Raw genomic sequence first — 15,701 nt, 5'->3', positions numbered from 1 at the left:
ATCACACCCATGTCTGTCTGATTCTTAATCTTATTGATTTGACATTGTGTTATGCTATCTGTTCACTACAAATTTTATTAAAACATCATTAAACATACACTTTACTTCAGTTAAGATTGCAGTATTACCATATGGGGATTAAATCACGGTGGAGACACCAGGGTGTACAGTTACCTGCACAATACATGTTATTGGCAATTTCCCCGAGGGAAAGTAAGTCATGACAGAGAACTTGAAAGGTGAAAAAAAGCCTGTCACTTAAGAATAATCAGGCAAAGGATCCAAGGAGACTTGACCACTGCCTTAATGAAGTGAAGGGCAAGGTTATAACGATTTCAGGGACACTTTTTAGACACAATGAATGACACCTACTAGGGCCTAACACAGAAATGTCCTTAGTTTGATCTCAAAGGTTGCTGTTGTTGAAGTGTTTAGAGAAACTGGGACAATGATGAAGATCTGGGGGTTCCATCTTGCTGGGACTTATAGGTAAAAAGCACCATGTCTGACTCTCCGTCTATGGACAGTCCTTGAATATTGAAAGTCACAGAGTCAGGCATGTGATCACATTGATGAATATTCTTTCTGGAAACTATATGCAAAATAAGTTATAAAGGCATTGATAATGTAATCAATAAAAGTGTTGAATGCTAGCCCAACATCTAGAAAGAGATGGTGTTGTGTATCAGGTAACAGGCAGTTGGGCTAGTAAGAAGTGGTCTTGCCTGGTGGTGGTGGCACATGCCTTTAATCCCAGCACTCTGGAGGCAGAGCCAGGTGGATCTTTGTGAGTTCGAGGCCAGCCTGGTCTCCAAAGCGAGTTCCAGGAAAGGCACAAAGATACACAGAGAAACCCTGTCTCGGAAGAAAAAAAAAAAAAAAAAGAAGTGGTCTGAAGCTCAGTATACTTTGCCTGGAAGAGCTGAAATGTTTTTCAGGTAGATGAAAGGAAAACAGAAGCTGACCCCACAATTTCACAGTAAGAAACAAAGGGAAAGACAAGACTGTATCTTAAAACATTGTAAAGTGGCACCATGGCATCTCCATGACTGTCTTACTTTTCCCTATCAGCTCTACAACATTTTTCCATGGATAATGAAATATCTTCCTGGACCACACCAAACAGTTTTCAGAAACTGGGAAAAACTGAAATTGTTTGTTTCTGATATTATTGACAATCACCGCAAGGACTGGGACCCCGATGAGCCGAGAGACTTCATTGATGCTTTCCTCAAGGAAATGACAAAGGTGGGGAAGATGTCACTGCCTCTTCTTCTTAAAGTCAATGTAGTGGCTTAGTCGTTTTCAAATGCTCATGCAGCAGGCTGCCACACCATTAGTGCTTTAACATGACACAGCTTTATTCTCTTACAGTGCTCATTATCTTTTCTGCCTGTTAGCCACACAGGGTCCTTTTAAAGACCGTGGAAACTATATGACCCTGTCTTTCCAAGCTCCTAGAGCTGATAGCATGTTTGTTTGTTTGTTCTTCAAGACAAAGTTTCTTTGTGTAGCCCTGGCTGTCTTGGAACTCGCTCTGTAGACCAGGCTGGCCTCAAATCACAGAGATCCACCTGCCTCTGCCTCTTGAGTTCTGGGATTAAAGACAAGCACCACTATATCTGGCTATGAGGGCATTGATATCTTTTGCTGTGGTTTCTATTTCAATGCCCAAACTGTAGCCTCTCTTTTCCTCTGATCTATTTGGTTGTGATCCTCAAGCACCTTCTCATAAAGATAGTTCAAGATAATTGTCCCCTTTCAAATTAATCAGTATTCTTTTCACAGCAGAGTATATTTTAGATTATTAAGTAGCATATGAATGTTCCAAAAACAAAGACAGACATCCTTATGTATCAATGCATCACATACCCCATGTGAGTGAAAATTACTAATATTAACTCAAGAGTGTCATTAGAAATAAAGGGTTCCCTGCCTGTAAATGGCAGATACTTCCCTTTCATACCCCCTCCTTGCCTTTTACCCTTTATTTACCCTTTATTTATGAAGGAATTTTAGACAAAGTAAAAGTAGCAATTAAATGTCAGAGCTCTGTTTCTGATGAGTTGATCTAAGGCCAATTATTCACTTGCTCTCAGCTCCAACTGCAAGACACAGGCAAAGTTCAACTGATGACTAGAGTTTAACTTCAAGGTCTGTGTGGGGCATCTGCCTTCCCATGATTTCTTATAAATACCATCCAATCATACACAAGCAGACAGAAAGCACTTCAATGGATGTATTTGATACTTTTGCATCTTGTGACAACAACAGACAGAAACAATTTAAGATGTTGAGTGTTTATTTTGTTGCATATTTTCAAGGGGCATTGGTTCATCATGAAAAAGAATGAATGGGAAAAGGGTGTGGTGGAGCCTGTTTATGTTATGGTAGATAAGGAAGCAGAAGCTAGCCCGGACCCAGGACTTGGATACAGCCACAGGAATTCCACTTCTAGTAACTAACTTCCTCCACTTGGGCCCCATCTGCTAATGTTCCAGAACGTCCTAAAATATTCCCAGCAGCTAGGAACCAAATATTCAAAATTTGAGCCTGTAGGGATCAGTATAGATTCAAATTATAACAATATTGTTAATGCTCTGAACTCAATTGACTCCTGGCAAATAGACATCACTGAATCCTTCCTATGAGCTTTGAGACATTAGATTATGAATTCCTTTTATGCCTAGGGGCACAGTAGTAAATTTCTTTTTGTGCTATTATAGTTCATCTTGCTGGCATAGTATCAATAGAAGCAACATTTTATCCCTAGAGAAAAAGGGGGTAAATTATTCACTATATGGAGTGTAGGTTTGAGACCATCAACATTATGAGTAATATAAACAAAGATGTTTATAGAGAAAGTAAGTAAAGTGGAATTATATTCCAAGAATAGTTGATGGAATCAGCAAGGTTTTACCTATGAAGGATTGATGGGGAGATCAAAGAATCAATGAACACAAAATTCACTTGATTCCTTCTGGGATTAGCAAAAAAAAACATTTGTGGAGTATTTTATATGTGTCTGTTGTATCTTCTACAGTTGATATGACATGTTAAAAAATGTATGTTGTTCTCTTCATATAAACTGAAACAGATAAACATGAAGTGATCCTCTTATATAATGTGTTAGTGATATGGCTGATACTGGAAGCCATATATATGTGTGTGTGTTTATTTTGCTCTGTTCCCATCTTGCTAAAAGCTTTTCTAAAAACATAGGCACAAGAAAATTGTTGATATTCATCCACCCAAGCAACAGCTGTTTTTGGTCATCTTCCAGGACATCGAGCAGGAAAATGCTTCCTAAGGAGAGCAAAGTAATATCATTTCAAATGAGTCCTTCTGAACTCATTCCCCAGGGTGAAGAAGATCTTATATGTCAATCTCCTTGCACCAGGGGGATGATATTGCTCATGATATAGCTACTGGCTGAGGAGGTCAAAGGGAATATCACTTTAAATGACTGCTTCCAAATTCGTTCTGCAGAGTCAGAACAAGTGTGTTGAGATCATCAAAAACCATCTGACTAAACAAGTACACACTTTCTTTTCCAGTACCCAGACAAGACTACAAGTTTCAATGAAGAAAACCTCATCTGCAGCACTCTGGACCTCTTTTTTGCTGGAACAGAGACAACATCTACGACTCTGCGCTGGGCTCTGCTCTACATGGCCCTCTACCCAGAAGTCCAAGGTGAGCACATAGTGAATACACCTGGGCAAAGCAGATTTCTAAGAGCTATGCCTTGTATAGGGCCAGAAGAGAGCATGGTGGGGTGGGAAAAGGGGAATAGGTGTGAGCCAATGTGCACAGGGGAATAGGCATGTACTCTACATGTTTTGTCAGGATTGAGATTGGTCCCAAGAGTGCAGACATTTACAAAGTGCATCCATTCCTGTCCTTCTTCCCTTTCAGTAGGCCTTCCCATTTTACTCTGAATTCTGTCCAAACTCTTTATTCTGGTGTTTCATGCACTGTGATGTCACCTTTCAGCCTTTTCAGCCTGAACCCCATCCACACTGTATGGTGCCCCTCCTATATCCCGTGTCCTCTCTTGGCCCTGTCCTTATTCTTCTTATTCTTGCCTCTAAGCCATTATCTCAAGAGTGTTCTATCACAATTTTTACCCATTGTAGAAGAATCTTTTCAGGTCCTCACTCCCTAAGTCATCTCAAATTCATCCACAAATTTGATGACTGGGGAATTACTGTCATTTTCCTCCAGAGGTGACCAGATGTTCCTCCGTGACTGTGCTTGATACATTTTTCCTGTCTCCACTGACTGGAATTCATCAGGGAGAGTAGTCCATCCTATCATTTTTATTCCTTCAGATTCTAGAAAAGGTTAACAATTTGAGGATAGGAACATTTTCCTATTGTAGAACACTGTTTTTGTTGTTGTTTTTTGCTTTTTCAAATTGTGGGTAACAGTTATTCATGAGGTATAAAATCAGTTTAGTAGATACAGGCCAAGGGCTTTTGCCTTAAGATGAAATTTGAATAGAGAAAATCAGAGTGCTTCCCATTTTGTTTACACAATTATCACCCCCCCCCGTGTGTGTGTGTGTGTGTGTGTGTGTGTATGTGTGTATGTGTGTGTGTACCTGTGAAAACCATTGCACAGCAGCAAGTATCATTCCTCAGGAACCACTCACTTTTTGAGACAGCGTCTCTCATTCACCTGGAACTACACTCTCTAGCCACTTATCCCCAGGGATCTATCTGCCACCACCTCCTATGGTGCCCTGGGATTAGAAGTACATGTCACCACACCCAGCTTTTTTACATGAAGTATAAGAATCTGACTCTGGTCCTCAAGCTTGCATGGCAATCCCTTTACTGACTGAGCTATCCTCCATGCCCAAATAATTTTCTTTATTAATTCAAAATGCATGTATGTACCTCTATTTATGTATATGCATCTTAAGTTTCAATTAAAATACATATGCACCTGAAGAATAATCTTTTTAAGCTTTAAAGCTACTGAGTTAGAATACAAAGTTGACCTCTAGAATAATGGCTTCAAAATATCAATAGATTTACATGAAGACTTACACACATTCATTTTGCAGTGTGCATAATAGTCAAGAGATAGGACTGGCTAGACTGTTCCCTGGCCACAAATAGATGCATGAGCTAAAGAAGCTCTTCAGCTGGAGGGAACCAAGTTCTGATGGTGCTGAGCAATGGATGAGCTATCAGGACACTGTGCTAAATTAAATAACCAACCACAAAATCACATGAACTGTCCTATCCAATTCAAATGAGCTATGTTGAATAGTTAAATCTCTATACAAAGATGACTGAATGGAATAGGGTAGATCCTGAAATTGTTTAATGTCCCAGAGTTTCAGTTTTGAAAGAACAAAAAACTTCTGGCCATTGCTTGTACAACAATAAGAACACACTTAACATTATTGAACATTATTGAACTGTACTAGTGTTGTGGCACACAACACTAGTCAAAAATCTTGAGAGCCTGAAGCTGGACTGACACAAGTTGGAGGTTATTTGCCTGCATATAAAGAACATACCCCTGAAGTTGTTATTGTGATGAGTTTTATGTTAAATATATGTTACCTCAAATTAATTTTTATATAGACAATAGTGCAAGTGATACACATTCATCTCTCTCTCTCTCTCTCTCTCTCTCTCTCTCTCTCTAAGCAGGACCTTGTAATAGGCTTGTTGTTACAAATTCCCCTTAAATTGTTGCTGAGTTGAAACTAAAGTGAAGTTCAGCTCTGTGTGAGTGGGCACCCTGAGGACTCCTTCCCCCTGGAAGGGAAGAGAAGGAAGGAAGCAGACACCATCTTAACAGGCCTTTCTCCAAAGATGAAACTCATGTTTATTTGAAATTTTTGGTCTTTTTTGTTTTGTTTTGTTTTGGTTTTTCAAGAAAAGGTTTCTCTGTGTAGCCCAGGTTATCCTGGAATTCACTCCATAAACCAAGATGTCCTTGAACTCAAAGATCTGCCTGCCTTGGCCTTCCTAGTGCAGGAGTAAAGGGAGTGAGCCACCATGACTGGCTGTCTAGTTGTATTTTACTTGGCAGAATTTTGTCATGGGCATTTACTGACAAAGGAATCCAGGAATATTAGTTTTAGCTGGATAACTGTTTAATCTCTATTAGCATATTTGAAGACAGGTAACAACCATTATCATTTATTCTTATGCTTCTATCTGTTCATATATATTTCAAAACATCCTTAAGATAAGGCACAGTTATTCTCATTAATCAGATATGAAACTGAATTCTAAAGGATTTCAAGAGCAATGTTGTGCAGCAACTTCTTGCTATCAACTGTCCATGCTAATGTATCTCCTCCAGAAATTAGAGTCTACAGATGTGCTGTGGTCTGAATGTTCACGAATCTTCTATGAATCCACTTGTTGCAACTTAATTACTGGCGGTATGGTGTTTGGAGGTGATTAGTCCTATGAAGGGAATTATTGCCTTTAAAAGAGGTAGCAGAGAAGCAGGGAGACAGCTCAAGAGCTAAAGACTATTGCCACCTAGCCATTTGTCATGAGGACAGTTCTCAAAACCCACATAGCAGAAGACAACAAACTCCCACAGCTGTCCTCTGATTTCCACTCCTGTGCCATGAGACGCCTTCACCTGACAGAAATACACTGTTCTAAAAAGCATTACCTTTTTTTAAAAAAAGTACTAGAGAGACTGCTTTTTCCCTATGACATGAGGACCTAGTGAAACTTTCTCATCTATGAGATGGAAAATTGTTCCTAGCAGATGAGAAATGTCTTGGTGCCCTGCTCTTAGCATCCCCAGGCTCTAAGACTATGAAACACGAATGTGAGTTGTTTATAATCTGCTTTGTGAAAGGAACTTACTCGTACTGTACTAGGTACTGCTCTGAGATACCATGCTGATCATAGCTATTCAGTTCAGGAAAATTAGGATTATGTTGTAGGCTCAGAGAAAATCACAGAATTGGTGATTTTTATTTTAAATCAATCCTTTAAAGACGTAAAGAAACTTCTTTACTGCTAGGTCACTAAAATGAAATAAAAGCAGGTAAGATCTCAAAGACAACTTCTGTATTGTTAGAAGAAATAATTAAATTTGAAAATTAATAAGATTTCCTGTTTTCTTTCAGAAAAAGTGCAGGCTGAGATTGACACAGTGATCGGCCAAAAGAGACAAGCAAGCCTGGCCGACCGAGAGTCCATGCCCTATACCAATGCTGTCATCCATGAGGTGCAGAGGATGGGCAACATTGTTCCCTTGAATGTTCCCAGGGAAGTAGCAATGGACACCAATTTGCATGGATTCCACTTGCCAAAGGTAACTATGCCCTCCCAGGCTCAGATAGCTTAGTCCATTTTTTACATCATCCTAAGAACCTAAAGATGGCATAGATTCCTGTCTCGAGATCATTTAAATTGTGCAGAAAGATAGTATACCTGCTAAAATACTAGTCTTCCCCTATGCATCTAAACAGAAATTTACAGATATAATGAGGAAAGAAGACTTCTTGGTCAAATGCATGTAGATAAAACCTGGCTTTATTTGCTAAAGGCATCTTAGCATCTTCCTATGCTAATGTGGGCTCGCAACAGTCAGCAGTTCTCTGCTAGGTGCTGCTTGAGGAAGCAGCTTTCAAGACCAAGGGGCTGCACAGGGTTTCCTGAAACTTACACCCTCCATGCCCCCAAATAGTTACAGTCCCTTCTGCTTTTCTTTTCACCATGGATTATCAGAAGTCAAAACTTTCTTGGCTGTGACAAAATACCCAAGATTTTCGTTCAGCCTGGAAAGAATGGATGAAAGAAACAATCAAATCACATAATGGTGGCCAGGAAACAGAGAGACAGCCTACAGGAGGTGTTTTTGCCCCTACTTCCATCTTTTTTGTTTCATACAGATCGTCAGCCTCTAGGATGGCGCTATATACAGCCAGGGAAGATCAGCTACCATAGGTTCATTATCTCTGTAAATGTCTTCACAGACACTAGCATAAGATGATGCAAATATACTACAGAGTATGTAATGAAAATGATGTGTAATCATGTTCATGGCATACCTCCACTGTTAGCTGTGCTGCAGATGTGGGTCTAAGATAGCAAGGGGGCAAACTGCCCTAAGGTGGTTCTTGGAATTTAGAATGGACATGACAAAATCAAGAGATATTGGAAGAATGGATAAAGTCACTGATAGAGTGGGTGAGCCAGTGTGAGGTAAAGACACGCTCTGGGGAGTCCAGGCACTATGTCAGGGAGCCTGATAGACTGGGCTTGCTTACTCTGCTTCTTTGATGTGCTCCTAACCCTGAAGACTGGGTTCAGAGTCCTCCATACTCAGGGCTAAGAATGGAAAAGCACAGATAAAAGACTCATCATTTCCTTTCATAGACCTGCCAAGGTCCTCACTGTAGGAAACAGCTGAGTTGGTCTTTATTCCTTCCTGCCTCATTATTCTTCTTTGGTTGCTAAAATGTCTCTCCCTAGAACTGTACAGACTTCTTCCTATAGACTTGTGTTCAGCATAAAGAGCAACTTAATGAATGGAAAGACCCTGGAAGGCACTTACAGTCATTGTAAAGCTATCTAGGCAAAGGAGAGGTACTAAACAGGGAGAGTCATGCAAGAGAGCCCAAGAGCTGTCTACCTCTATACCTTGCAGGGCTAGTACATATATCAAGCCTTGACTCTTTGCTGTCATTTCTAGGGTACCATGCTTCTAACCAACCTAACTGCACTACACAGGGACCCCAAAGAGTGGGCCACCCCAGAAACCTTCAATCCAGAGCACTTTTTGGAGAATGGGCAATTTAAGAAGAGAGAATCCTTTCTGCCATTCTCAATGGGTAAGTTGTGATAAGCAGGAGAATTCAGAGCTCCCCCATAGCCATTCCCTTCTCTCGTTTCCTATTGTCCTCTGCTTTAATGAAAACATCTCCAGATGGCCCAATGTGACTCCATTTTTGCTTTTGGTTGCAATCCTGCATTTCCTGGCCTTGGCGCTACTTCAGACCCACCTTATTCTCACCCTCTCTTGCCTTAGGTGTTTCAGATGCCTTCATTGTTTCCCAAGCACTAACAGTAGAGACCTATACTCTGTCCCCTCTTCACTAAGGTGGATATGTGACACCTTCATAAGATTTTCCAGTGTTCCAAGTTATTTTTAAGGGATGCACTCTCACAGGGAAATGGAGTTGAAATGCAATGGTGAGGAGAAATGGCAAAGTGGTTGCCTACTCAAAACAATGGACACAGGAAACGATAATTGTAAATAGCATTTACTTAACTGGATTGAGTTCTGTCTTATCCAGGAACCCCTTGAATAGGTAAGTGTTTTATCTTTTATAATTTTAACTGTGCTCTGAAAAAATCTAGTTAGATGTATTGGTGCTCTGCAACTTGGTGGTCAGGGAAGGAGATAGAGGGATGACCCTATCACTAGTGTTTCCCAGCCAGCCAGTTATGAATAAACACTTGTAGTCATACATTTGTTGAACCAGTAACAAAATGCCCTAGTGTATTGTAGTTATTGGCTTCTATGCTTTGCATATGTATTTTCAAATAATTCTGCAGTTCCTTGGTTCCATAAATACGTACTGAGCATCTATGTCCAGCATACAAATGAGAGCAGGAGAGTAGTGGGAAAGAAGATGAAGCAGAGCTGCCCCTTGGAGCATGTGTCCCCCTGCAGCCTTTCCAGTTGAAATTAGTCATCACTGCAGAGGTAAGGACACAGATCTAGCCAAGTGTGCTGCAGCTAGAGCTCAGTGTCCACCAGATTTTCTCCCACTGAAGCTCGTGCTTCCAAACACTGTCTCCAGAAGGTGACTGAATGCTGCACAGAAGCCACACTGCAATGCTGGACATGATCAGATTTGCTTGATTATCTGAGGCAGTGTTACTTCTCATGACACCGAGGCTTGGGCCGAGAGGGAAGCCTGAATTTCACTCATGCCAGTATGGATTCAGAGCCAGTGTTTTGGGGGGCTGGGCTGCCCTGGGTATATCTGGCAGGACCAGTTCTGACCTCTTGGTCTTTCCATCTGGGATTGTCTGTCCGTTTGTTCACTGTTCACAACTCACTTTAATAGGGGAGCTGATAAAATATAGGGACTCTGTCCAGTCTTCAGCTACACATTTCACTTATTCAACTATTCTTTTCCTTTTTTTTTTTTGCTGAAAATAGATTTTCCTCTTATACAATACATCCTGACCACAGTTTTCCCTCCCTCCACTCCTCCCAGCTCCTCTCCATTACCCCTTTTCCCAAGATCCACTCCCCATCCTTTTCTCCTTCAGAAAAGAGCAGGTCTCCAAGAGACAATGGCCACAGAGGACAAAACAAGATACAATATGACAAAGCAAAAGCCCTCATATTGAGGCTGGACAAGGCAACACAATAGGAAAGGAGTCTCAAGAGCAGACAAAAGAGTCAGAGATACACCTACTTCCATTGTTCGGAGTCCCGCAAAAACACCAAGCTGTTGGCTATACCATCTATACAGAGGCCCTGGTGCAGACCCCATGCAGGCCCTTTGCTTTCCATTTCAGTCTCTGTGAGTCCATATGAGCCCTGCGTAGTTGATTTGGTGGGCCATGAGCTCCTGGTGTCCTTCACCTTCTCTCTCTCTTTTTTAAATAGTTCAAATTTTTCTTTTCTTTTTATTTTTTAATTAAGTAATTAATTAATTTTTTTCTATTATCACCTTGATACAGTATAAATTCTTGTCCTAATAGTGAAATGTTTCATTGAAGCTTGCTCAGTAATTGAGTAAAACCAAAACTTATTATAAGCCACAGTCATCCTAGGTCTCCCAGGCTGGATAGATAGATAGATAGATAGATAGATAGATAGATAGATAGATAGATAGATAGCCTCCATGGTTCTGTGGGTTGCAGTCTGATTGTTCTTTGCTTTATATCTAGCCTTCACCTTCTCTTACTCTTAAAATAATTGTGTGATTTCCTGGATTCTGAGGGGAAGGACTCAATGGAGACTTCTAAGTTGGACTCTCTTCCTTCATAATTACCTGGCTGTGGGTCTCCTCACGAGTTCCTGTCTGCTGCCGGAGGAAGCCTCTCTGATGACAACAGGACAAGGCAGCAGTCTATGAGTATAGCAGAATATCATTAGAAAAAAACAATTATTTTTTTGCCAGTCTAGTTTGATTCTACCCTAGGATTCTTTTAGTTTATGCATCCAATTCATGAAATGTGAAAAGTCTAGAAGTATGATCATTTTATATTCCAAACAAATGCTTTGTGTGGTATTTCCTCAGACTGGTGAGAGACATGTGAGCAGATCCCCATCCACAGCTTTCCTAGGAAGATGTTCCTTTAGGCCTACTGCTGCCCAAGTACATGCCTATTCTTCATAGTGCAAAGTCCTCTTCCCTTGGGAATTCATGGTTTATCAATTTAAACTGTTCTTCCATCTGCACCAGCTGTAAAGTAAAAGCAACAACACAGAGAGACTCCTTCAGAATTATAATATTCCCTCTTAATTACTGACTTTGTTAGCAAGCAAATTATCTCAGACAATCACAATAGCACTGTAGTTATTAGTAATTATGGAGGAGAGGCATTAGTGTCTACTTTCATCTAATAAGTCAACCTCAAATAAGAAAGGAGTTCTTATTTTAGACGACACACACACAGAAGTAGCAGATCAGTACCCCAGTTTTCACTCCCGGTTGAGTTCTCTCCAAATAACAAGCAGATTTAAGGGGCTTCCCTAGTTATGGACCCTTCTAGTTTAAGATTCCCTAAGTTCATATTCTGTGTATCAGCTAGCATCTTGATGCATAACAAGCACTCCAAACTCTACCACATAGTAAGTAAGAGCCTGTTGCTGCTCACAGGGTTCCAGATTGGTTCAGCAGCTTGGCTCCTCTTGTCTAGGTCTACGGTGATCTCAGTTGAATGGCGGACATCTTTGCACATTATCTCTAGCCCTCCAGTAAACCGGCTGTCCATTCTCATTGTGACAGTCATGTCCCAAGAGGGAGGACAGGAGCACATAGGCCTGGTGAGGCCCAGTCTTAAACCTTCCTCTACCTTCTGGTAACAAGTCACAATTCAAGGGAAAAGAAGCTACTTCAGTCTGTTTAGAATAGCATAGAGGTCATGGTGCCCATAATGTGGAACCAAGGGTAGATGAAGATTATCCCTGTTTTATTACCCTCATCTCAATTTATGATGGAGAAAAATAAAATTCTCCATAAAAACCAGTAATACTGAACATAATGGGCAACCCTCAAAAACCTGCTCAGGTACCAAAGCAAAGTGAATTTTTACCACAGTTTCAGTTTTTTGCCATCCTGCTGCCTTTTCTTGCCAATTCTATAAATTTCAAAGGAAGCCACCTTGAGAAAATAGGGTGTATTTGGAAGATTTTTCTTCCCTAGGAAAAGATAACTAAAAACAAAGTTATTATCTGTGTCTCATCACTAAAGATGAAAAACTGTACTTACATGAAAGTGTTCTCTTTTATGCCTTCCTCTGTGTGAGTCAAAAAATTTAACAGTTTCATAATAGGAAAGAGTGGCAGGTTTTCTATTTACAAATGTCATCAGAGAACATAAGAACAGGGTTCCTGAAGACCATTGGTGATAGCCTAGGTCAACCCTCTTATTTCACTCAATAGGTCATTTTTCTAGTTTTGGATGAAAGAGAAAGGGTCCAGGCAACCTTTAGCCCAAAGTGTCTGTCAGCTTTCCCTCACTGAAACAATATCTGAGCTGAAAAACTTCTCAGAAGAAGCTTTGTTTGGCTCATGGTTTCAGAGGTCTCAGTCTGGTCATGTGACCTATGCCTGAGGCGAGACAGAGAATTTGTTGTGTGTGGTGAAAGAATGCAACTACCTCATAGGAATCAGGAATTAAGGAGAGGATGCCTCTAGGTTCCAGATATCCTATCAGGAGCATGGCTGAAAGACCTACCTTAGGTACATGTATTTAATTTTCTACCATTTCCCAGTAGTACATCAGTTGTCAACCAAACCTCTAATTTGGAACACCTGATGACAACTGAAAAAAAAAAAAAAAAAAGCTACAAACATTCAAGTTACATGGCTTAGGTGAATGCTGTTGTATCACTCAAGTTTCCCAGTTGAGTGACTGCAGTCCACAAGGTAGTGTGTACACTCATGTACGTGCACGCACGTACACATACACACACAAAGCACTGATAGTGCATCCTTGAAGAGATGTACCCTTTACTAATTCAATAAGAAATGTATTAGTAAAAGCGACATATTGTGAACTTCCCCATCTTAAAGGGGTAGGTTTTGTCTTGTCAATCATTCCAGTTTTCTATTCTTCTTCAGTCTTTAAAACCTTCCATCACAGTAAATCAAGAAATGTCAGGCCTCTCTAGCTCACTCAAAGTAGACCACCTTTTTATGCACATTCCATACATCCTACCAAACTAGCCCTTAATTAACTCTGAAAATTGTAGTATTAAATGAATCCTGGGAAAATTGGAGAGATTCTGTCTCAAATGAAATGGTTAAAAGAGAGACAGGGGTGTAGGCTCAATGAAGGTATACTTTCTAGAATATGCAAGACCCTAGATTCAGCAATTACTAGGAAGAGAGAGAGAGAGAGAGAGAGAGAGAGAGAGAGAACAAGTGAGGTGGGGGAGGCAAGAAAAGAGAAAAGGAAAGGAAAGGAAAGGAAAGGAAAGGAAAGGAAAGGAAAGGAAAGGAAAGGAAAGGAAAGGAAAGGAAAGGAAAGGAGGAACTAAAGAAAAAGAAACACCAGCATTCTCACTGGTCGGCGTTGTCAAGGGACAGACTCTGTACACTGTATATGCTACTAGTATGAGTGTTATTTACACAGTCACTCGTAGTGCCAAAATGACCTTTGACAAGTTGAAGAGTGGGAAAAAATGGAAATCAATGGCCATTCAAAAAAGTACTTGTCCAGAACCAGGTTGTACATCACAGTAAACTTTTATTTAGTTAGAACAGCTATTCTGAGGCTTTGGGTTTTGTTTTGGATTTTACACTATTTACTCTCTTTTCCTTTTCTTTTTCCACTAAAAAATGTATATTTAGGAAGAAAGGAAGCTAGTAGCAAGTTACTTAAGGTAGCTGACATGGTAGTTCAGCTGGTAAATTGATTGTCTTATGGCATAACGTCCAGATTTGATCCCTAGAACCTGACAGAAAGCTGTGTATGTCAGCATATTCTTGCAATCCTTGTGCTAGCTCACCAGGGACAAAAAGACCCTGGGACTAACTGGCAAATCACTTAGCCTGATTAGCAATGACACTGTTTCAAAAATAATAAATAAATAAACATAAATAAATATGGTTGATGACACAAGGATAAACACCCACAGCTGGTAACTAACTTCTACAAATACGTACACACAAAGTTTGAGCATACATCTGCACAAACACATCTACACAAATGTGGGCTTAAAGATGGATTAGAGACTATGCAGAACTCTGCAGTGCTATTGAGATGCATGTTGAGGATGTTCACTGAGGAAGAGAACAGCAGCATGCTAGGGTTGTCCTGGACGATCAGAGACCAATGGTGTGAACCCAGGTATTCAATAGAGAGACTGACATGTAGGTACAGAAATGAATATTGACACAAATACATGTGTCAATATGCATACTTAGGTATAAATACTATGTGCATGTGTGTATGACATGAAGTGACCTAGAGCAATGGCTTCCAGAGTTGTAAGAATGTCTACTACCAGGTCTTACCTTCCACATATCATTAGTCAATACAATGAACCAGGAAACTGGGGAAAATGACAATTTCCTGGGCTGGAAAAGTGAAAACACAAGTCTGGGACATATTATTGGGCCAAGGTTGGGAAATGCCACCTTGAATGGGGCTCCAATGGCTGATCAGCAAGAAGTTAGACATAACCAGCTGGACATAAAGTCTAAGTTCAGCTCAGTATTTACAGTATGAAGATGGGGACACCTGTCCCTCCATGCACTAAAGTCAGCTGAGAAAGCGACTCATTTTCTGCTTTTGTCCTGCAGGGAAGAGAGTTTGCCTGGGAGAGCAATTGGCCAGGTCTGAGCTGTTCATTTTCTTCACTGCTCTTGTGCAAAAGTTTACCTTCAAGCCACCAGTCAATGAGAAGCTGAGCCTGAAGTTCAGAATGGGCCTGACCCTTTCCCCAGTTAGTCACCGCATCTGTGCTGTCCCCAGACTGTGATGCTGAAAAAGGAAAGAGAAAAGAGTACAGGAGAGATGGTGTATGTCCTGAAGCTTCTGGATCTTTTTCACGTGAGAGGAGAATGATGTCACAGAATGCAGGTGGTTCAAAAACTATTGAAGAAATTGGACTAAAAATTGAGTTAAGTTTCTGGACTGTTGACCCCTAATTTGGTGGTGGGCAAATAATTTATGAGCTCAATGACGTATCTTTTTATCTAAAAGTTGCAAGGAGAATGATGATTCCTCCCTTAAAGAGAATGTACTGAAAATGAATTGCTGAATTAAAAATACTAAGTGCATCACGATTCGCATCTCAAGAGGTGTGCCCTCTGTTTGCCTCCCTCCTCCTTTCCTAGACATGCATTTGTTTCTGGCCCATTGAAGTGTTGCTTAAAGTGGTGCAAAGAGAGAATAAGGGCTAGAGCTGAGTTTCTGGCTGCATCCACAGGAAGAGGCCATGAAGACTCTTGCAAATGACAGATGTGTTCCTCACATGCAGCTCTATCTCCAGGTAGTCCTG

At 40.6% G+C, this 15,701-nt stretch overlaps 1 protein-coding gene across 2 annotated transcripts in view; it reads left to right on the top strand.

Moving 5' to 3' along the window:
- LOC118577325 (cytochrome P450 2J6) overlaps positions 1-15,498 on the top strand; it is a 31,732-nt gene extending 16,234 nt beyond the window's left edge. For both annotated transcript variants that reach the window (XM_036177478.1, XM_036177479.1), the window contains 5 exons: positions 1,072-1,248; positions 3,558-3,696; positions 7,124-7,311; positions 8,695-8,833; positions 15,001-15,498. In XM_036177478.1, coding sequence (XP_036033371.1) covers positions 1,072-1,248; positions 3,558-3,696; positions 7,124-7,311; positions 8,695-8,833; positions 15,001-15,179 — 822 coding nt within the window. In that variant the 3' untranslated portion in view covers positions 15,180-15,498. The remainder of the gene's footprint in view (positions 1-1,071; positions 1,249-3,557; positions 3,697-7,123; positions 7,312-8,694; positions 8,834-15,000) is intronic.
- Positions 15,499-15,701: the final 203 nt, after the last annotated feature.

Source organism: Onychomys torridus, chromosome 2, assembly GCF_903995425.1.
Source record: "Onychomys torridus chromosome 2, mOncTor1.1, whole genome shotgun sequence".
NCBI classification, from domain to species: Eukaryota; Metazoa; Chordata; class Mammalia; order Rodentia; family Cricetidae; genus Onychomys; species Onychomys torridus.
Note: the sequence above shows the minus strand (reverse complement) of the source record. Positions and strands in the feature narration are given on the sequence as shown.